This window comes from Pleurodeles waltl, chromosome 5, assembly GCF_031143425.1.
Source record: "Pleurodeles waltl isolate 20211129_DDA chromosome 5, aPleWal1.hap1.20221129, whole genome shotgun sequence".
Taxonomy (NCBI): domain Eukaryota; kingdom Metazoa; phylum Chordata; class Amphibia; order Caudata; family Salamandridae; genus Pleurodeles; species Pleurodeles waltl.
In genome coordinates, this window is record NC_090444.1 from 1,370,452,474 (window position 1) to 1,370,475,662 (window position 23,189).

General features: G+C 44.7%; 1 protein-coding gene across 1 annotated transcript in view; it reads right to left on the minus strand.

Annotated features, from left to right (window-relative positions):
• The window catches only part of LOC138296482 (uncharacterized), a 1,064,486-nt gene that overhangs the window by 430,230 nt on the left and 611,067 nt on the right, over window positions 1-23,189 (minus strand). Inside the window, exons 45-49 of the mRNA XM_069235627.1 lie at window positions 21,761-21,829; window positions 11,498-11,596; window positions 5,125-5,262; window positions 3,167-3,387; window positions 2,292-2,479 (exon numbers count right to left, since the gene is read on the minus strand). Of these exons, the coding sequence (XP_069091728.1) occupies window positions 2,292-2,479; window positions 3,167-3,387; window positions 5,125-5,262; window positions 11,498-11,596; window positions 21,761-21,829 (715 nt within the window). The remainder of the gene's footprint in view (window positions 1-2,291; window positions 2,480-3,166; window positions 3,388-5,124; window positions 5,263-11,497; window positions 11,597-21,760; window positions 21,830-23,189) is intronic.

Genomic DNA, 23,189 nt, shown 5'->3' on the forward strand with positions numbered 1-23,189 from the left:
ATGTCGTAGGAGGTCATCGGGAGCACTGAGGACTGTGACTTGTTCTATCTCACTGGAGAAGTGAGGATGCCATGGTAGCACCGTCACCAAAGTGAGGGGCCCAGAACAGGATCATTGTAGCCACCACCACCAGGAGAAACCCCAGAAATCTCCAGTTGCTGCAAGAGCACAACCGCGAGTCAGAGATCCTGCACCTACCGAGTACTGTTGCTTAGTCCACGTGCAGTTGACTTACCTGAACTGGGCTGCAACTGTTGCAAGCACCCAAGGATAGGGCACACTCTAGAACTCCGAGTGCTTCCCTCGTGCCAGCGCAGGTAACACTTGTTTCAGGCCTGTCGGCCCAGGGAAGCTTGCTGCTAGTTGAGGTGGGGTAGCGCCGGAAAACTACTCACTTTAAGTTAGAGTTATAGTGGTCTCTTGAGAACCAAACTAGGAGTGGGTGGAATAGGGAACCGTCAAAAAGACACTAGAGCCCCGACCTAAGGGGAGGACTGTGTAATTGTCTGTGAATGTCATATTCTTCCCTTTTGTGTATAGCAGTAGAAATAAAATACTCCTCTTTTGCATACAAGGGAGTATTAGGCTGGACAATAATTTATTGCTGCTCCTGTGTGCATTTAAAGTTGTGAGCCCATGTTCACAAACCTTTATCCACACCTACCCCCTGAGGGAGGTTTGGACTGTTCAACCACTCTAACTACTGAGAGTCAAGTGCAGAAGAGGTATCTGTCCCAGTTTCTCCGAATCAATAGTAGGCCAGGCCTGGGACATAAGGGGTGAAAGGACTCAACTAGAACAGTTGGGCCCAGTAACGCCTGCCCTGTGGTCCTCTTAAATGGGTTCTGACAGTATTCAAATGCTATCTAGTTGATAATGCAAAGTCAAATCCTTAATGATCAACAGAATTATCACTTTGCAGCTATCTGCTTTTCAGATCTCACCATAGTTGCCCTATATTCTTTGACATCAATATTCCCTCATAAGGGAATGAGTTATGAACCTGCCTGTTGAGAACAATAGGCCAGCACATCATTCTTCATGGACTATACTGAAGACAGAATTCACTTCTGGCAGTCAGTGAACCAATGACCCTACGGAGAGATGCCTCTTCCTTTAGTCATATAGGTGGGTGGTGAAAGAGCCTGAAGCCACATTGCTGGCAGGTGGCTGTTTCAGGAATGATAAGATGCATGGCAGGAAATATACAGGTAAGACAACATGAAGGACGCATAGGTCTTTCATTCCAATTCACCAAATCATCCATGGATGCTCACACTCAAATCTCATAACACTCTTGCAGATTTCATTACTTTTCATACTCACAAGACATTGTTTTAATGTACGAATAATTAATTGAAACAGTAAGAGTGATATATTCAAATATTTTACTAATAAACAAATTCCTGGACATAGTTGAAAGTGATTCATTTAATCCTTATTGAATATTGTGACATTGTAGTGGTGGTCAATCCTGCCAACAGTACAATATCTTGCGAAACCTTTAACATTTTGAATTACACCAGATTAATTTGCAGCCCTGCATTCTAAGGCATCTGAAGCTAGATGCATTAAGCATGCTCACCAGTGCTTTTCTGCACTACCGTAACATGGTGCTGCTGTTGTGTGGAAATTCACAGCTGCAAAGTGTCCCCATGACAAATGTCCTACTTCAAGTCAGTCCTGACCTTTTAACAGCCTATGAATGTTGTTAACAAAATAACCGCAGCAATAAAGTGCAATTGAGTAAAAAGCCAGGATTAGCCTAAGGTATCACACAAAAACAATGGGACACTTTGCAGCTCTGAATTTTGTTGGTATATAGAAAGCCTTGTGTCATGTTTTTTTTCCATTCCATCGCAAAGTAGGCACACCGAACATGGTTGGCAGCCATTTCTATCTGAAGGGAAGTCCAGGTTGGCGGCAAGCGTACATGGAGGTCTACAACCATAGAGTGCACTATCGCTTAAGGTGCCTCACTTTTGACTGCCTCCTTACTAGGCCACATTTCTAAACAAATTATATAAGACGCCACTATGTTGTACAGGGGTTGTGGGAGCCAAAGAAGATACATACTGGTAGTCTCTAATCTGAATTTCTGCTTACGTGCACCGTCTACAATAGTAAGGTGACGCTGGCAGTGGACACCATTTTTAGTACTTTTTATGACTGCTGTTTTGTGCTTTACACCTCCGTGACACACGGCTATACTGGTATTCGGAAGGTTTTCACCTGTGGTCCACACATAGGTCAGATTTTTGCTATGCTGCCAGAAACACACACACACGTACTTGCGCCATAGGGTATGTTTTGCTGCACAGACGTGATGCTACTGGATCTGGATGTTCTCCCTCCGTCATAGGCCTCTAGGCGATTTGATTGGTTGTTGCTCGCCTTTTCACTCTCCCTCTTTTGGGCGGCTCTCTGGATCACACCAAGGAATGACTGGAAGCTGAAGTGATGATGGCATTTCTCTGGTCTGGGAATAATGTCAGATTTTAGTTCCAAGGCTTATGCTTGTCTATTTCTATCATGCATTTTAAGCCACCTCTGTACTGCACAAAGCTTGGGTCACAACAAAACATAGTTGCTCTACCACGAGGATATGTTCCATACTATATGTTATAAAGTATATTCTATCGAATGCTTTCTAACACCTAATAATGGCTGTCCTGCAATGTGAAAGAGTGACAAGTCATACGGATTATCAATCCATAGGATGTAGCGAGAGAGCACACTTGTTGCTGTAGTATCTTCATAAACGATGGGCGGACATCATAATTTGCTACACATGTGATTAAGTGTAAATCAAAATCCCTAAAACAGTGGAAAAATGAAAATAAAAATAACAAAAAGGACATTTTTAGAGCGGCACAAAAATTGTTGCACATCTGTGTAATATTTGTAAAAAATGTGCATTCTTTATGGCAAAAAATGTGTTAAAAACACAAAAAAGTAGTAGAACACTTCCTGCAAAGAGGATATTTAAAACAAGAAAGAAGGAGAAGCCGCTACATCTCTTAGGAATCGCTTGGTTTGCAGCCTGTACCACACTCGTTCACTCTCTTCCTTGTGCGCTCACTCACTCGCTTTTTCACAGTAAAAACATGCTATAATGAGTTGTTCTTCATACAATGCAAGCCGCGCCACACATATAAATACTAACAGCTGCTCCCTGACGAGCTCCGCAATGAGCTGGAGGCGTCTGGCGATGGCTTTGGGACTTTTAAAACCCAGGCTGGTGAGTTTCCCTCTCAGTAGGACGGTGTGGTCAGGAACACACAGAGACACTGTCCGGAAGAGGGCTCTCACATCGCCGGGCAGCTGCTGAAATCCTGGCTGCCAGTGGACCGTCAGGAACAGGTTACAGTTTTTGTCCACTGCTATCTGTGGAAAAATGCATAAAATGTTACGGTAAGGCACAGCTTAAGGATCTTGGAAGCCCTGGGACAAACGTTTATTGGGGGCCCCTTGACCGAACAGCTTTGAATTTATGATTCAATTTCAGCTCTTTCATGGCCTCTTTGGCCAGAACACTGACAGTGCACAGACACACTCGTCCAAATTCTAAATCTCAATTACATCTAACAGCAGCACACTAATATTATTGCAAATATTCTCTGTGAACCCCCTCCCACTTCTCCTGAGTGCCTGTTTAGCTCTAAAAGGAACTTTTTTATTATGCATGTTGCATGAAACATAAACCCATTCCTCTGCAAAATGTCTGTAATAGACTTCAACACATCAGCCATATGAAAATAAATTAAAGGAAAACAGCTTCTGAAACAATCTGTTTAAGAAGTATTCAAAATCATCAGGTAGAGACTCTACAAAACACGGCAAATTCTATCAGCCCCCCTGCCCCCGCCAAAAGGCTGGGGCCCTGGGCCAGCGCCCACTTTGCCCATGCCTTGAAACGTCTCTGGTTACGATGTGGGTATTATTATCACTATATACATAAATAGACACGAATAGAACATCTTCTACAAGGATAACAAGAAATATATGTAATATAATGCTGTATGAAGGCTAACCTTAGTTACAAAAATGCAATCGGTAATTGTGTGTTTAATACATTATAAGCCTTAAGAACACACTACAAATTGATGGAATGAGAATTACTCGTTCTGATCCTCACTTGAATTGAATGGTGGGGGGAACAGGTACCACAGCATGATACCGCAGGCATTCTATTGAGAATGTGAGGCAGTACCTTATAAATTATGCTTTGAGATAAAAGGATTATCTGAATGTGGGTAACACTAAAAAAGAGCAGGGTATTCGGGAGCTAAAGGAGTTAGGGTGCTGAGCAGACTTCTTGCCATGGTACAATTGTTTTTCTCATCAAAGCCTCCGCGTTCATGCACCCTGTTTGTCCAGGCCTAACTGACAGGTGGGTTTTGCAAAGAATGCCTCCTCATTGTTTCCTCTAATACTGATCCATTCTTCTAGCTAGGTCATAATCTCTTCATATGTACCAAAATTCTTAGAGATGCGATAGATGACCAAAATATACTGAAAGTTCCATAAAGGGATGTTGGAGAACATATGCAAAGGAAGCTACTGAGCTTCACCATCAAGAACTAATTGCCCATTAAAGAAACCAGGCTTGAGGCCAAAGTAAAGAAATTACTTCCCCCTCCCCTAGATGTGGTCTCTATGACCTTGGGAACCACCAGGGTGGCCATATCGACTATCAAGAGGATGCATGCCCAATAACATCCATAAACATCAAGGTGCATTGTTATAAACCATAAAAGAGGCACGCAAAAAAAAGGAAAACCACTGTGACCCTTAGGTATTTTTATTTCTACATTGAAAGAAAAGCTGTTATGATGATATCAAAATTACTCCCTGTGACAGGGTCAAGCCCATCCTGGCTTATAGGGGCCAGGATGATATGCAACGATGAAGCATGCGACTAAAAGAGTGAGTGAAGGCCTTAAAAACAAGAATCCTATTTACATACGGGTTCCAGTTGGCCAACATTCGGTTTCCCTCTTTGGTATAGAATACAAGTTGAGCATTTGATGTTTCAAGGGACGTAGTATTCTAGATCCTTACATTTAACCTCTCTCCCTCCATGTCTTGGCTTTGTACATACTGTAAGATAATGCGACTCACCTCTTGTTCATTAAGCAGCGCGCTCACTGGATGTTTGGCCTTCAGGGAGTCATAGATAGTCTGGGCACCATACATAAAAATGGAGACAGCGTTTTGAGTCAGCAGATGGAAATCATCAAAGCAGCTCCAGCACCCGTCCTAGAAATCCAAGGAGTAGAGAGGTTAACTCCCTGAAATCACTGAATATTTATGAGTAAGGCTTCCTGGTTTCCGTTTTAACTTATTTTTACAGATAAATACAGATTGCAAAGGTCTGTATTTATTTTGAAATGTAGATAAAAACAGAAATGTGGCTGTTTTTTTGAGTGATTCTTAATGTTCTTAGTTGTGACTGCCAGGCCAATACTTGTGCAGATTGACAGGTAAGAAGTTTACAAAGGAAACGAATTTTAAAAATGAGGCTTAACAATTAGTAGATATGCACAAGGTTTATACTAAAATTTGCATGCTGTCATATAAATGCTTTGATTTATCATCTATGTTCATATCATTGACACCTGTAAGGGATTCAATTATTAGTGTGTATTTATGAGTTATATAAATGTGGAAATATACAAGTATCGGCTTCATTTTTTTACAAACCCCAAAATAAATGTGGATAAATAGAGATCAAATTAACAGAAAGTACATATGGATAAACACGGATGTAAATGTAAAACAAGCATTTGCAATGTAATGGGTCTCACGTTTGTTCAAGTTAGAGCTATCAGCGTTGTAAATTCCTAACTGGACTTTTCTTGCCACTTAAATTCAAAATGAAAAGTAAAACAGTTGATATCAGCGAGCTGATTCAAAGTGCCATGGCCAGCATGAGCGCGAAGGAGAGACACAAAAAGAAGTGCACTCGCAGTCAAACATATCAGTAATCGTTCAATTATCTATGTAACAGGGGCAGTCTTAAGGCGGTAACAAAACCGTCCCAAGGAGGGACAAACGTAAAGCATTTACCAATGATGACAAAGGATTTTGAAAGGCAAGCCCAGGAACGAGTGAAAGTGGTGGGCTTGCGGTGGGCGTGGTTAAAAGCCTACAATACTTACAACAGGTCAAAGTGCTTGCACTTCGACCTGTAAAATGGATACCAGAAAACCGGGAGCCCTAATTATGAAGGAGATAACAGCATGCAATACAGGACTGGGCAATATTGGATCCAGGATAGTAAAGTGTGGTGTTTAAATGATGACCGAATGGAGTGAGCTTCAATGTTGATACTCGCTTGGAGCACTGTGGGAAATTTTCCGGAGTCCTGGATAGACAGTGGTTACTGGGCTCAAATTGCGACAATCAGATGTTTCTAGAAGCGGTGTCCTTAGTGTTTAACTCATTACTGAGGCCACAACTAAGCACCAAGTAAACCTTTTAGCACTGGACCCTCACAGTAGTGAAGTCCAGCAGTGCATGGCTTACTCACGGAGATGGTACAGAGTTAACATTTAGAACACCTTGAACCAACCAATAACACTTAATAAACAGGGGACTAGTCAGTGCTTTTATTTAGAAAAGAAATAATATTTCTTTCATCACACAACACAGTACTTTACATAATCATCAGAAAAAACATCAGTAGGGACACAGTTATCAGGTAACAATTGCTCGGGTTTGAATACGATCTGCGCTGCTTTACTAATAAAGTAATTGAATGGTCACACCGTACAAGGTAGACTTTACCGTCATAGGAAACTGAAAGAGTAAAGTTTTAGGATTGTTCTAATGTGTCCTGTTAACACTTTTCCATTCTTGAGGTTAACTCAGTCCCACTGCAATATCTTCCCTTGATCCTGGGCATCCCACCCTTTTCACACAGTACCTTGCTGTCTTTGTCTGCTGGTCATGCCTTCCAGTGCACTGCTGCAGCTGTTGTGTGTCCTAACATGTCCACCAAGCAGGGATGCAGTGACCCTGCACACACCAAGCCAACATTGGCGTGGCTTGGCTGATTGAATGTAAGTAGCACCAGCACCAGTGTTGAAGAGGCTGTGGTTGGATTGCAATCATACTGTCTCACTGCAAAAAGGTCACATGTGCCTGGTTTCTATTGGCTGGAAGCTGCAAATTGTTTTTGCAGATTGCCTGGGCACCCATAACTATAGGTGTTTCAGCTGCGGAGCACTGTGTGTGCATATCTCGGTCCCAGTGCCTCACTGTATGGCCTGGTGATGCCGGTCCTTCTCCTGAGTCACAGCGGACAGGTTGAGTTTATCCTGACTCAGTTGTGGCAGTCCCATTCTTCTATATAGCATTGTTTCCTCAGGTTTATGGTCCTGAACCTGGCAAAGGGAGTTGGTCTTGAATACCCCAACCCTGGAGCGCCAAAGAGTTTCTCGGTCACTACTGCTGTAGGACCCCAGCCTCTAGTACAGAAATCTTGGCATACTGGCTAATAATTCCAGTTCCTGATTAATAGTACAGTTGCAGACGGAGCCTGTGTATTCTAAGAGTGCACCAGTTTGCAACAGGTCTTGCCTTTTGCTTATTCCACCCAGATTGGTCCAGCCATATACTTTTGCTGCAGCTATCAGAAGGAAGGTGTGATGGAGTTGGGATTCTCTTCTAAGGGGAAAACAAAAACAGGGGCCCAAACAAAGGAGACGCTACACCACTGAACTACCAGTTAACCTGTGACAATAGCCCTTTGAGGGCACAATCTAGCAGGAAAGGGCAGGGTAATCTCCCTATATTTCAAAATGACCCTATGTTTCCTTTCCTCTACACTCTAAAGGACCTCAGGAATACTCTCAAGAAGTCCCACAATTCACTTTGCTGCCTGAGACTCTCTCCAAACCCCACCATATCAGGAAATCAAAATGGATTCCTGCATAGATACAGCCACATGTAACAGACACACTCAAAGACAACCTCCATGCGCAGAACCTATACATACAATTGTGGCACCAAGTACCACATGGATGGAGAAAAAGGCACAGATTCAGGGAACTATCAGACCAATTTAAAAACAGAAAAGATACCAATGGGCGACTCTCTGGGCACTTGACAAGTAAAAAGGCCTTTTCTGCCACAACAGCCTGTCATTGCCATAACTATCAGTAGCCTGATAAGCAGTACACTCAGTACAGAAGCTTGACTTCCTGTGCCCCACCAAACGACATAGCCTCATTCTGGGTCACATATCGTGTCATAGAAACCCTTAGGGCATAAATGACTGTAGTGTGTGCTGAGTTTAAAAGTCAGAAAGCTCCAGAACTTGCAATGGGGAGGTCAATCTAGGAACACGCAAACCAGAGTTACACATGGACTTTTTCCATCCTGACAAGTATAATTAAAGTCTGCGGCAATCCCTATCTTACATTATGCTGGTAGACAAAAAAGGCATTGAGTAGTGTGTGCTAGGAATCAAAACGGTTTCAAAAAGTGAAATTTTCTAAGGTAGATGGTGATAAATGTCTTCTCTTCTCATCCTATTAAGTGTTCCTACTGATTGTGAGAAGTCTAACATGACAGAATACTGCAGTGAGTACAGTAGAAAAGGACATCTGTCATTTCAATAAACACTACTCTTGCCACATGCACATTGCCATAACGGACAAGGAAAGGGACGTCTTCATGACCTCTCGTGAACGAGTAAGCATCCACATTCCTCCTCTGACATTTCTAGATGATGTTCTACTAATTCCTTTCAACAACCTCAAGTACCTAATTTTCCCAAGAACTGGTGCTATCATTTTTGTCTTAAAATATAATGTGAAATGTCTGAGCTGCAGACAGCGCAGAAGGAGACATGGAGTATCGGTTCAGTCAGCATTCGATGTTTCCATAACGGTAGCAGCTTTGACTGGCATAGATTGCAGCTATTCTTGCTGGAACATTTAAGGTCTCCTCTCAGGAGACAGCCAGGTAGTGCTGTGGGATTCTTAAGAACGATTCAGTGGTGAAATAGAATGTAGATGCATTGAGAGGTTTGGAATATGATGATTCAAATAAGGGCAGCTGGAGAGCAGACAGCAGGACGATGCTAAGGCGCAATAATGAGATAGCTTATTAGACTATTGGAATGTTGGGAGCTCAATGAGGTGGCTTGGGGCTTATAATGGCTGACAGAAGCCTCCTGATCCAACATTCCAATGTTTGTCTTTCAGTTTCTCACTTTTTTTATAACATTTTACTCTTCATTGGGTGGGATCTCCTACTAGCCTTATGGCCTTTCTACCTCTGGCTATACCGGTTGTTAAAGTCCCTCACCCGAGTTACAGGCCTTCGCCTCGGGCATATAACTCGAGTTCCGGGCCTTTAACAACTGGTGTAGCTCTTGGCAGTCGGCCATAAGGCTATATTCTGGATTGAACACTGGCGTCATTTATTAACTGTCACTAACACCGTGTAGGATCGAGGAAGGGAGATTGTACAATAAATCAGTTTTACCTGAGACATTTAAGCTTTAAATTAAATCCCAAATCAAATCGTCCCATATTATCGATAAAATAAACTCTTGTCAGGTGGAGACATAAAGAATCACAAATTGGAAGAGTTTCGTTCTCAAGAACAATTTCCTGAGGTATGATGCTTGAAAGGATATGTACAAAATAAAAACTGCCCTGGTGGAGACCAATAACCATGTGCCATCTGATAGGTTTCCCACATTTCAAAGTCTTATTTAACGGTGCAGCTGCACAGTAATATAGTCCATGCGCTTGGACAAGGGCGTTCCCTAATGGTATGGGTTGCAAACCTCATTTCAAATAAGGGAATACATCCTTAACGTCACGCAAATGCTAATTTTGCACCTCTACGATGGGTTTACAAAGGAATCGGAGAAAGGACTAGGGCCCGTTTTATAAAAGCAAAGGAATGCAGGAGCATAAAAGGATGCAAATACCCATTTCGTTCCCAAGGTGCATGGCTAACGTATTCAGTGATGTAGTAACATCCACTTCCCAATATTTCACTGTTATGTTCACTGATGTCTTACAAAGTCCCACATGCCTTGAGCAGTCTGTGTCCCAATGTTAGCACTTAAATCCCATCTGCAGAAAATGGGGACATGACCTGACAAAACCCTACCCAGCATCATTTTTAGTAGTTAATTTGACAAAGACTCTCTTTGTGACTACCTAGATTACCGACCAGCACTCAGTTTTCCTCAAAGTGCACTTCCTTACACAGCCCCATACGTAATGAGGTCCTCGTGAGCCAAACAGTCCAGCAGATTGTCCATGAACACTCCTCCTGCTACGTGATTAACCCTTTAACCCTTGGTTCTCCTTATGCTTTCATGAACCTAGACGGTATTCTATATTGCATGGTATGGTAACCGATACCCACTTCCAGTTTAGTCTGGAAGGGAAGATGTTATCTCTATCCAACGTCAGAGGCGTCCAGAGCTACAGGGAGGCGAGGAAGTGCTGACTTCCTCCTTGTTACATAATGAGGGATTGGCAAGGAGTACTTAGCAATACCTTATGAGTTTCATCAAAGGGAAGAAACTAGTGCATACAGGTAGAAAACACTGGCAGTCCTGACAATACAAACAAAATTGTGTTACAAAGGAGAAAAACACACGTTAAATACAGCTTTCAATGAAAAAACAGAGCAAAGCGCTTCTATCCCAAAACTTCTTCAGGCGCCTCAAAGCCCTTTTGCAATCGCAGACCTTGCGATTCGCAAACTCACACGGCTTGCGATCGCCAACAGGATAAGGCCTTTTTACAAGTCTAAAAATTTCTTGCTGACTTACTAAAAGGCTTTTGCGACCCTGTCCAAATCGCAAATAGGAGGGGGCACGAAAGGGGTATCTCCCTTCTATTTAGGTTTACGGTTGGGAATGTAAACTCAGGCTCTTCCTTGCAGGCCACCATCCCTGTGTTTGTAGCCTACATCAGGGAGCCATGCTTAGTTAACAAACAACAGGCACACTGATTTGCAACCTCCGTTCACTGCGTTACAATGTGACCTATTGCTCCATAGGTCGTATCACGAAATTAAAGTCTGGTCAGTGTGCAATTTGCAACCATTTTTTTGACACGTCTGATTCAATGTCTCAAAGAACATGGGTCAAAACCACTAAATAGAAAAAATGGAAATTCGAAATTTCAATGCCTAAGTAAAGAATAGTGAAATAAAGCAACAGATACTGGAATACTCTTAAGTGTAACATCATTCAGGTTCCACTGTAAACTATCTGCCATGCGCCCTCTAGTGGAGAGGTTATCATACATCTTTCATATTCTGTGTACAACTAAACACTTTACTGTTGCCCTACCCCAGCACCTCTCACACTTGATAACATTTTGTACCTTTAATTTGTTATATCCAAAGAAACTTCTGAGACTGGCTTAATGAGCTTCCATTGCGATTTCCACGTCAGAAATAACAACATATATATCACTGGAGCTTAATAAATATGCATTCTGGTGCTCACCATCGCTGTTCCCAGCAAAACCCGGCTCAGAGCAGTCACGTCTACGCTGGAAGAGCAGGTGAAAAGAAACAGGAACTTCCCGAGCAAGTAGGCCAAGCCCTGTTGATATAAAGGAGAAAATGAAGGCATATAAAAACTGTACACGACATCATATAAATCTGAGGGTGATACGATCCACTTCAGGGATTGGCAGACCACCATTAGCAAAGAGGGCAAACCTAATGGCACTGTTTAAACTGAGCTAAAAATTCAGCTGGTTCATTTGCTTTTGGCATCTGCTTTCAACAACTGTTGTGCCATTTCCACGCTGTTGACGTTACTGTTCTGCAAAGGTCCTTGGACAGCATCAACGTTCTAGATGTTCTAAAGAACTAGCCGTGTAGCATAAAGTCTTTGCCTTTACATATACTGCATTGCATACATTTGTTTTTCATCGTGTATACTTTTTTCAATCACATTACCTATTGCTTAGCAGTTGGTGGTTTTTTTTTTATTGGGGTGTTAAATTGTTTGATAATCACATGACATATATCACAGCAGCTGATATCTTCATTCTGTTTTAGACGCCCAGTTTAGCTTTATCGTGTATGGTAAGTGTTAAAAAACGAGGCAGGTTTTCTTGGTAAAATGATTCTGCTTTTGGAGTAAAGCCAACACCTAACTTTATTTTTTTTTATCACTTGCTATGGCACAGAGCTGCCTAACAGTGGATGTCATAGAACGAACCTCGCGTATAAGGGTGCAATGAGTTTTGAGGGTCTCCTTCATTCGACCTTCACTGACATTGACCTTATTTTCCTCCGACACTTGTTGTTGGCGGTGATTTCAGAGTGAGGCCCTTGTGTGTTCGCTGGCAAAGTCCTAGGTGTTTGCCTCAGTGCAGTCACCAGCCAGTGACACACATTTTGCCTTTCTTTCCCTCACCTGTGCCAACATACCTAAGTGCCTTTCCACTGGTGCCAAGTTGTAGATGAGAGCACAGTGGAGGTGTGTGTGTGTGTGTGTGTTTGGAGGAGGTGGTGTGAGGGGGGTAGTAGGAAGAAGCAGATAGGACAACTTAACGGGCCACAGTGACTTGGAAAAAACAAACCTATAAACACCAGTTTTCTAGATAAGCTCAGTGCATCCTTAGAAGCTATGCACACTGGGCATACCCTGTTTACCATGCGCAAAGGTGATCCTGGTGGTTGCTTTGAAAACCCTTATATAGTACCACCGCAGCTCCCTTTCACATAACAAAAGCTACTGATCACAGCTAAAAAGCACAATCCAGCAAGCGAGGACAAAAATAATCCCCCCCTTCTACTAATCTCACCTCCTTTGAAAGGTTACTAAGTACATCCTCTCAGTTTCAAACAGAGCATACCAAACGCATGTTGAAAGTATTTAACACAGCACAGGTAAGCTGCTCCCTCCCAGTAGCCAACCTTTAAATGTCTCTGTATGACATCTGATTTCATTAGTTGTATGTCCTGTGTGTCATCCACTCTATCAACCCTCCAAAGAGGTACTGACAAAGCCAATAGGTCTTGGCTTGAGGAGGCCAACCTATTATTTTTTGACAATTACATGCAAATCTATGGCCAGTTACCTAAGAATAGATGGACTTTTTATTAAAACTCATTCCAAGAAGGCCACTTATGTGCATTTTAAATGTATCATTCTTACATGGTAAATTTCCATATTAGAAAAGTTAATTAAAATGTTAAAAAAAGAGAAAGAGTGCATGAAGCATGAAAATGGAAGCGAGAGTCACAGCAGCACTTTGCTTCTAGTAACCCCTCTTTAAAAAGTAACACGGGAAGCGAGACAGAAAGAGGGGTGTTGAACGAGGCTGGTATGTAAAAAAGGGAATGAGCAGAACAGCAGCACTTTATAGCTGCTAGGCCATCATTTGAAGAATTTAAAATAAGATGAGATTGGGACTCAGGTGGAAGCATTGGGGAAGGAGAAAAAGTGAAAAGAGAGCGTGAAAAGGGCTGCCTTAGGAGTGGAGAGAGAGCGAGAAAACATATGCTCTCATAAGGAGCACTCAATATAAAAAAAAAGAGTTCTTTCAGCGCCTGGATACTCTCACGGGTGATTAGTGTGCGATACAAATTCTGATTGATTGAGTATGCAGAGAAAGAATCCAACTCATCCAGTCAGGGCACAGAGAAGTCAAAATGCTCTTGGGATTTACAAACACAAGAATAGGGAGTAAAAATATCAAATCAAAAGCAGTCAGCTGGGATGGACAGCAAAGCCACCCAATTATGAGCAATGGGGTGACCCAAAGCCAACTCTAAGTATATGTGTTGGAAACGATGGGTCTTGTCAAAGGCCGACACCTCAAAGGGCACCATGGTTCACTCCTTGGGTACTCTTCCTCAAGCTTTAAATGTAGCCAGCTCTTTTAAGAAGATGAAAACTAATGCCACTGTGTGTCCGTTTGCCAGTCCTCCAGCCTATCGTGCATTTAGAGACTAATCTCAGCTAACAAACTAGAACACCCTCACGTTTTTAAATAGATATGCATTATTGACCAGTAGCCATTTCTGGATTTGTCTAATCGCGCTGGTGGTTTGAGTGCAAAACTCATAATGTGCCATCAAAACGCAACGGGGAACCAATTAACCTACAATGACCGTAGTCTATTTTTCTGGGGTGCTTCTACAAAAAACAGCGCCTGCTACTCTTGAACTGTTGCTTGGGTGTCAAAGTCAGGTTGGTTTTATAAAAATTTATTTATTTAAAAAAAAAAAAACGAATTCGAATTTTGGCAAATGAACTTCAATCACATCGTGAAATGTTCTCCTTTCAAAGGTAAGACCGGTCGTGCTGTGGTTGGCGCGGTTTGCTAGAGTAAGCAGCCATCTGCTTGACGCTATTTATAATTTTCTCTCTCCTTCACGTTTTTTGTGTTAGGTCTCATTCTCACGAATGTGCTAAATCTACCGGTGTTAATGCAATATGACAGGGGCGGCCTAATAGGATTGGACTATTTATATCTCGTCGCCAACGTACTGGAAATACAAGCAGGAGTTTGCACAGACCTGTGTCTCTGCAGGCAAGTTGCACTCGACGCTGCACTTGACGCTGCAGTTCAGATCAGCGCTAAAGTATGTCAGTGACAGAACTGTGGACAAGGCTCTGAACAAGAGAAAGACTTTTTGAAACATTAGAATTAAAAAGTTGTAGAAAAATGTAAACATAGTAAGCAAAACCTTTTTACAACCGTAGATCTTTCCTTATTGCTATGCTGCAATAGAGTGAGTAGCTTCGAAGATGTCGAAGCTGACTAGCTCTAAATGATTCTACTGCATCCAGTTGCAATAGATGGGTTTCTGGTCATTGTACTAAAAGCGTCTGGTTCGTCTAAAAAGCTAGAAATCCCTACATGCACACAAATGTGCCTTTAACTTGCAGAGTGTATAGACTTTTAGTTAATTCACAAAACCCCCAGGCACACACTAGGGAAAACTACAATTGCAATGATTTCCTTAACATATGCCGGCTTCTCTTGACCAAACTGTGCCCTTTGGGGAAAACCACAGGCATTTGCTTATGGCTACTGGGAAAAGCCACTGCTATTTGTGTGTATTTTTTTCTTCCCATGCAAAAATAATTTTCCATGTTAAGAATACCCTTCGATCAGGCAATCACTCTCAATGAAAGGATCACAGGCCCAGTGCATACACGTGTGGAAAAGTAATAAAAGGTGGTTGTGAAAAACAACTCTGTAATATAACTAAAGCGTCATGTTACGGCATTTATTTTTGGGCATTTCCATTTGTATTTATCCATATTTTTGCACATTTTATCTGTATTTATACATTTTTTGTGTTTTGTGACAAAATACAGATACAGCTAGTATATCTCCACATTTATCTAACAGAAAATGAACACTCACACTCGGATGCCTGAAAGGTTTATCTTACCGCGATAGGTAGCCAGATAAGGTGCATTACCTCCCGTCCCTCCCTCGCCTTCCTTTCTACCCAATGAGGCCTCCTGCCTCCCCCTACACCCTCCCTTCCCCTTTTAAACCCCCCCACCCCTACGCCCTCCTGTTCTTTTTGTCTAGCCCACGCTAGACATTCCCTTTCACTTACCTTCAAGGCGGGGCCTGGGGGACTTCGTTGGAGGCACTCCTCGGGACGCGGAGCTCCGCGAGAAGTGTTCTGGCCGGACGCGTCTTTACTGAGCGGGCGGGGCTGCTCGTTAGCGGCATCCCGGGAGGCGGCTGACGGGGTCAGCCGGCTCTCTGTGGCTGGGGCGTCGAGTTCCGGATTTCTGCGCCGCGGAGCCACGGAGAGATGCCGATGAGCGTTTTTTGGTATTCTGTGCGGGTAGGACGGGCGTTCTGCCTGCATTTTTGACGACAATGCTTATTTTGACCTTTGTGGGGATTGGTGGATAGGTGTTGAGGGAGGTCCTGGGTTCTGTATATTTGGGAGTATTTTAAAGTTGGTGGCAGTGTGTTTTTTGGATGCGATGATGCCTAAAGCTCCGGCTAAAAGACGAAGGATTGTGTCTTCTTCCTCCTCAGAGGAGGAGGGTGCTGCTGGCATTTCCACCCCTGGGGGCCCCCAGTTACAGGGTGGTAGTGCTGTGCCCCTCATGTCCAGGGAGGAGGTGCAGGAGATGATCGAGGTGGCTGTTTCCAGGGCTCTTCAAGCAGGGATGGCCAGGAATGGTCGGTCTAAAGTTGCCCATACACCTGCATCTGCAGGGAAGTCCTCCTCCGATAGTGAGGAAGGGGATGCTCCATCTACGTCCTCTGGGGGTAAATATATCTCCAGGGAGGAGATGTGGGATGTGATGGCTCATGTACGGGACAATTTGGGATTTCCGGTGTTTCAACCTACAAACTCTGACTCTCACTTATTTCCTCAATATCAGACGCCTTCTAAATTTGCCATGCCTTTTCAGGGACCTGTGAAGGATATGGTGTTTCGTGAATGGAAGGATGTGGATAAGGCTCAGGTTCCACGATTCCTGCAGAAACTTTATTTACTTGAGGGTGAGGAGGTATTGCCTTCCTCGGTCCGCCTGGATTCAATTTTGGCTACCCTGATTGGCAAGCCGGCGGTCAATCCGGAGGATTGTGTGCCTACGGATGCCACGGACCATAAGGTGGATTCAGGGCATAAGAGAGCTTTTGCGGCTGAGAATCTGGCTCTGAGGGCAGGTATATATTCTGCTTATGCGGCCCAGTCGTTGGTGCAGGACTTTGATAAGCTGGTGGTGGCTGTTCAGGAAGGGGCGGAATGTTCGGAGCTCCTGGCTGGTATGGAGCAGCAAGCCAGGTTGTTAGCAGATGTGTCTTCAGATGTGGTCCGTACTTCGGCTCTGGCATCTGGGGCTTTAATTGGGGCCCGTAGGTCCCTCTGGTTGCGTTCCTGGAAGGCCGACCCGGGGGAGAAGTCTGCCTTGCTGAGACTGCCTTTTGAGGGTTGTAGCTTGTTTGGGGATCAATTGCCTTCCATGCTTTCCAAAGCATTTAAGGAACGGAAGCATGCCTTGCCTTATAAAGGGGGATCGGCTTTGGGAAAAGGGTGGAAGAAACATTCCCGTTCTTCTCCTAAGATGGATGCCAAATCTTTTTCTTTTAGGAAACGTCGTTTTCAGCCGCGTTTTTCCCCTAAGAAGTCTGCCCCTTCGAACCGGGGTGAGTTCAAGAAGGGGTCCTGACAATCACTGTGGGCCTGGCATAGGGCCGGTTGGGGGAAGGCTGAGACACTTTCTTTCAACTTGGGAGGAGAGTGTCAGCGATTGTTGGGTGCTGGACATTGTGGCCAATGGTTATGTCATCGATTTTGTTGTAGTGCCTCCAGATTCGGAGGTACGTCCCACTCCTCTGCGAGGGTCGCGGAGAAAGGCATTGTTGGACGGAGTCCGGGACTTGCTGGTCAAAGAGGCCATTTCCCGCGTTCCACTGGAAGAAAGGGGTCAGGGCACTTATTCGGTCTTATTTCTTGTTCAGAAAGTATCAGGGGGGTTTCGACCTGTGCTCAATCTGAAGGAAGTGAATGCTTGGATCAGGACGGTGCATTTTTGCATGCTGTCTATTCAGACTATCTTTCCATTGGTCAGTCAAGGGGACTTTCTGGTGTCACTTGATCTGCAGGATGCTTACCTGCACGTGCCGGTGGCAACGTTATCACAGAGGTTCCTGAGGTTTGCTGTGGATCAGGAGCACTATCAGTTTTGCGTCCTACCTTTCGGCCTCAAATCTTCTCCTCAGATTTTTACGAAGGTGCTGGCCCCCCTGGTGGCGTTGCTACATTCAGAAGGGGTGTTTATTCATCCATACCTGGATGACATCTTGATCCATGCTCCTTCGCGGGGCCTGTTGCAGAGGCAGGTTGCCCAAGTTCTGGTGGTCCTGCAAAACCACGGGTTTTTAATCAACTGGGAAACGTCAGATTTAGTTCCGTCCCAGGATCTGGTTTTTCTAGGGGCTCGGTTTCGGACTCTTCTTGGCTTGGTGACGGTGTCAGAAAAGAGGTTAGGTGTACTCCAGTCCATGGTGAGGAAAGTGGTGTTACAGGCTGCTCCCGTGCTCTTCTGTGGTTGCGTCTGCAAGGTCATTTGGCGTCTGTGATATTTCTGGTCCCTTGGGCACGTTTCCATCTGCTGTGCTTGATGACATGGTTCTTGAGAAGGTGGGCGCCAGGGTCCGGTTCTCTGGGGACCAGGGTTCCGGGGTCCGGTTTAATTCACAGGGAGCTGAGATGGTGGTTAGTTGCAGATCATCTTCGGGTAGGGGTCTCTTTGTCTCCTCTGAGCCCGGCGGTGGTGACTACGGATGCCAGCCTCTCCGGATGGGGTGCTTGGATGGGGTCGGCGCAGATTCAGGGGTTCTGGTCCCCGCTGGAGGCCAATCGGTCGTCGAATTGGCGCGAGTTGAGGGCTGTATTGTTGGCTCTGATCCATTTCCAGGTGTCCATGAAGGGAGCGGCGGTTCTTGTTCGGACGGACAACTTAGTGGCCAAGGCTTATGTCAACCGACAGGGGGGGACCAGGTCAAGGGCTTTGTTCAGTCTGGCCAGGAAGATTTTTGTGTGGGCTCAGGAGTGGATTCCTTCTCTCAGGGCTACGTACATTCGGGGGGTGGTCAATGTTCGGGCGGATCAGCTGAGCAGGGTGATTCCTTCCTCTCAACTTTTCTCCCTCCGGAAGTCACTGTTTTGTCATCTGGTTCGGCTCTGGGGTCTTCTAGTGCTGGATGCGTTTGCGTCCGCAGAAAACGAGCAGCTAGATCGCTTCTGCTCCCGGTTTCGGTGTCCCCAAGCCTGGGAGGTGGACGGGATGTTGTGTCCTTGGCCAAGGGGCCTTTTGTATGCGTTCCCGCTGTTTCAGCTACTCAGGTCTTTTCTGTTGAGGGTGCGGCTTCTGGGGGCCAGGGTTCTCCTGATTGCACCCCATTGGCCGTGGGCGAATTGGTTCCCGTTACTGCGGCTGATGGCAGCCGGGCGGATGTGGCCTCTTCCTCTTTGTCCGTCGCCCCTGGAGTTTCCCTGCCTCCCAATGGAGTCATTGAGGAGGTTACACTTGACGGCCTGGAAGTTGAACGCCGGGGTTTGACGGGCCTGGGGGTTCCAGTGGCTTTGAGTTCTACGTTACTGGCTTCCAGACGGCGTTCCACTTTACTTTCCTATGGTAGGCAGTGGAGGGTTTTCTCTTCTTGGTGCTTAAGACAGGAATTAGATCCTACCTGCGCGTCTATCTTTGAGGTGATGCAGTTCTTGCAGGACGGTTCACAGTTGGGGTTGTCGGTGGCGTCTCTGCGGGTACAGTGGGCGGCTATTCAGGCTTTTAGAGGTCCGTGGCGTAACCTTCCAGATGAGGGTCGTTTGATGCCCAGATTTTTTCAGGGGCTTCTTAATTTGTTTCCTCGCCCTATACGTTCCTTTCCTTCATGGGATCTTTCTTTAGTTTTGGATGTTTTAACGGATGCCCCTTTTGAACCTCTGGGGGACTGTGATATACGCCATCTTTCCTTAAAGACGTTCTTTTTGGTGGCCATTACTTCGGCTCGCCGTTTAGGGGAATTGGGGGCCTTGGCCTGTTCTTTTCCTTTTTGTAAAGATTTTCAGGATCGGGTGGTTCTGGTTCCGGTACCTTCTTTTGTCCCGAAAGTCAATTCTTCTTTCCATGCTCGCCAGGAGGTCATCCTTCCTTCTTTTTGTCTGAATCCCTCCTCAGTGGAGGAGGTCCCTTTGCATTTGTTGGATGTACGCAGGGCTTTGTTGGAGTACCTACGTGTGGTGGCTCCTTTCCGCAATGGGGATTTGCTTATTGTAAATTTCGGTCCGGCCCGTAAAGGGGAGAAGCCTTCCACGGCTTCCTTGAGTCGGTGGGTGAGATCATTGATTCTGTTAGCTTATTCCTTGAAACGGGTGGTTCCTCCTCAAGGGATTCAGGGTCGGTCTACCAGGGGTATGGCGGCTACGGTGGCGGAGCTTCAGGGGACCTCTGTAGTGGAAATTTGCAGGGCCGCCACTTGGGCTTCTCTTTCGACGTTTGTTCGGCATTATAGGCTGTCGGACTTGGGTAGTTTGGAGTCGGTATTGGGTCACCGAGTCTTATCCTCTATGAAGTAATAGGGGTGGGGTTTTTGGTGGCCTTTGTGCAGGATAATAAACTTCTTGCAACTCAGTGTCCGTCTCCTGTGTGTTTCTTGCTATGTCTCATTGGTTTGAAAGGAAGGCGAGGGAGGGACGGGAGGTAATGCGTCCATTTTCTTGCGATAATGGCATTACTCCTAGTCCTACTCCCTCGCCTTTCTTTCCGTTCCCTCCCGCCCTCCCGGTACGGACTGTCTAAGTTGCTACTTGGGCTTGGTTTTTGTACAGGAGGGGGTAGGGGTGGGGGGGGTGTTTAAAAGGGGAAGAGAGGGTCTAGGAGGAGGCAGGAGGCAGGAGGCCTCATTGGTTTGAAAGGAAGGCGAGGGAGTAGGACTAGGAGTAATGCCATTATTGCAAGAAAATGGACGCATGAATCATATGCAGTAAAATCATAGAAAACATCAGCAATGTAATACAAACACATGCGCCTGCAGCTGTTTACAGCTTCATCAGGAAAGCTTGTCAGACCGGTTTGCTAATCACTAGAAGTAACTCCTATTTTCCGTTTACATATTTAAAAATAATTGAAAAAAAAAAAACACGAGCTTGTGGGTTTCATAAAATCTGCCTTACCCAGGAACACCCACTTTCCCACCACAACCTGTAACTTAGCAGTGAAAAAACTGCGTAGCTTGCGGATCGACCACATGGGCAATTACAGATCTAAATATTCTCGCTTCGTGAATTGGAATGTTGGTTGCATTAAAATATCCACTATATAAAGCAGACCCGATGGGGCCTTTACAGCTCTTTTTGCTCTCATGTCACAGTTGTAGAAACAGTAGCATCTGGGACCTGAAATTGCAGCTCTTGATTTGATGAATTATGACCTGTAGAAGTTTCCTATTATTAATGTTCACACAACAACGGAAAGTCAAGCCTGATTTTCCACAGTTTATAAGTATAAGATGAGGGGAGAAAAAATGGGTGTTCCCATGAGAGTGCAACGTGAGTAAGAATAACAGACTTTGTGGGTATTCACAAACGTTTCCAACACTGCTTCATACACTCATTGCACTTTTAAACATGCACCTGCTTCAAGCAGGCATAAGTGGTGTAATAAATGTGACAAAATTCCTCAGACACTTCAATTATTTCAGGAGTTGTAAGACAAGGTAATTAATTATTTACATGGAATAAACATCTCCACGTAAAGAATTCAAGATTTAAAACAAATGTTCAATTGCAGATTTACCATCACCCTGCGACTCGATATTTAGAGCTGCAAAAAATACCAAAGCTAATGCAGAAAGTGATAGTTTTGTCTGTAGTATTGTAGGAATTTTTACAGTTTCTAAAATGGGGAGAAATGACATTTTTTGGTGAATCTGTATGCATTAGAGACCAAAAACCATCTTCAAGATGCAACTGGAGATAGCTGGGGATTTTGAACAAAGTAGCTTATTTAATATCCAAAAACTCTGATGTAGCCGGCTGGATCTAGCAGGCCTGTTTGAAACCGGTCAACTGGAATTTCTAAGAGGGCTTAAAATTGGATGCTCAATTCAGTCTTTATGATTTACCATTTAGCGGATGTATTTACATAATTCAGTCAAATCAATGATCTATGCCGGGAAATTGTAATTTGGGCAATATGTTTTATAATTTTGCAACTAAACATCTAGAGGAAAGGAAAATTGTTCCGTACCTTTGTGGTTTCTGTTTTGCCGACTCCATGATCCCCCTGAAGAGCCACACCGTTTACCTTTTGCATTGCCTTTAAAAGAGACACAGACATGATCACATTGGTTGGTTAAGATGCTGTACAAAATGATGGCAGAATGCCAGTGTCAGATATCTTTTAATGGGGTTTCTGACATGAGCATTGCTACTTAATTTATACTTGTCAATTTGCAAATCCAGTAGGTGTGGCGATATACATTTGAAATACCACTTCACAATGACCTAAGATGAAGGTAAGGGTGCATCAAACGGAAAGCTATACCTTCTCAGTGAAAGAGCTTTAGGGTGCTATACTGATCTTTCTTCCAATTTTATAACACATCACCCTTACATACAAGTACCTGGCGGCCTCCTGCACCGCCAACCCAGCTCCTGCCTCCGTATCTCTCCGATCATGTCAACGATCTTCTGTCATATCACCAATTCTCTGCGGCACTCCTCAGGTGCCCGCACGTTCTCTGGCTGCTCCTTTTGGCCCCGTGACCCCAAGCAGCACTGCAAGTACACGCAGCACCCCAGTTACACAAGATTCGCCCAGCCGCCACCCACATTACTACCATCTCTCTACCAGCCACAAAAGATTCTCCCGCCGCACTGACTCCACGGCCGCGCTGCCCCGCCCTGAAGGATTCACAGTGACGACTGCGCTCTGCCAAACAGGGTGTTCTCCCCACCCTTATTACTCACTGCCTGATGCCTGCCATCCTCTACAGTGCGCCAGCCACAGGGGAAAAAATACTTCAGCACATTTTCCTCCTGTGCCACTGCTCCAGCATCACCTCCACAGCCTGCCCAGCCCTTCTGGTAGGCTTGACTCCTTTTGGGCTGTTTTGTTGCTCCAAAACTGCGATGTGGGACCCCCTCTTTGCTGGCATCCAGGCATTCCTGAGACTTGCAGCAGCTCATCGCCCACTTTAGTGGTGACAAGTTTGTGATTGCCCCAACATTTGGAGAGATATAGGTGCATTGTCTACAGTTTGCAACAACCACCACAACTTTGTTTTTTCCCCAACCTCACTATAAAGACTGTACCGCTCACAGCACCTTCCACTGCTCCCAAAGGCTGTTCCTGTAGCCTTTGTTATTACTTCAAGTGCCTGACTAAGCGCAAATATGGCACCCAGTCCCCCTCATGAGCCTTCTGTGTGCGATGCCCCCTCCCTCTATCCTCTCAAGCAAGAAAATGGAAAGGCTGGGTAAACAGCCTCCAAGTGCCGTAGATGTCTATGGCTAACAACTCTCGCTCGCCCATTCCAAAGAACGTGTGTAATATGTATGCATCCGTGCAAAGACCAATAAATATTGAGCCTTTCATTACAATAGCCACCTCTAATACTGACAAAAGGAAAGCTTGGGCCAAGCCCACTACAGCTCCGAAACTCTGTCACTGGTGT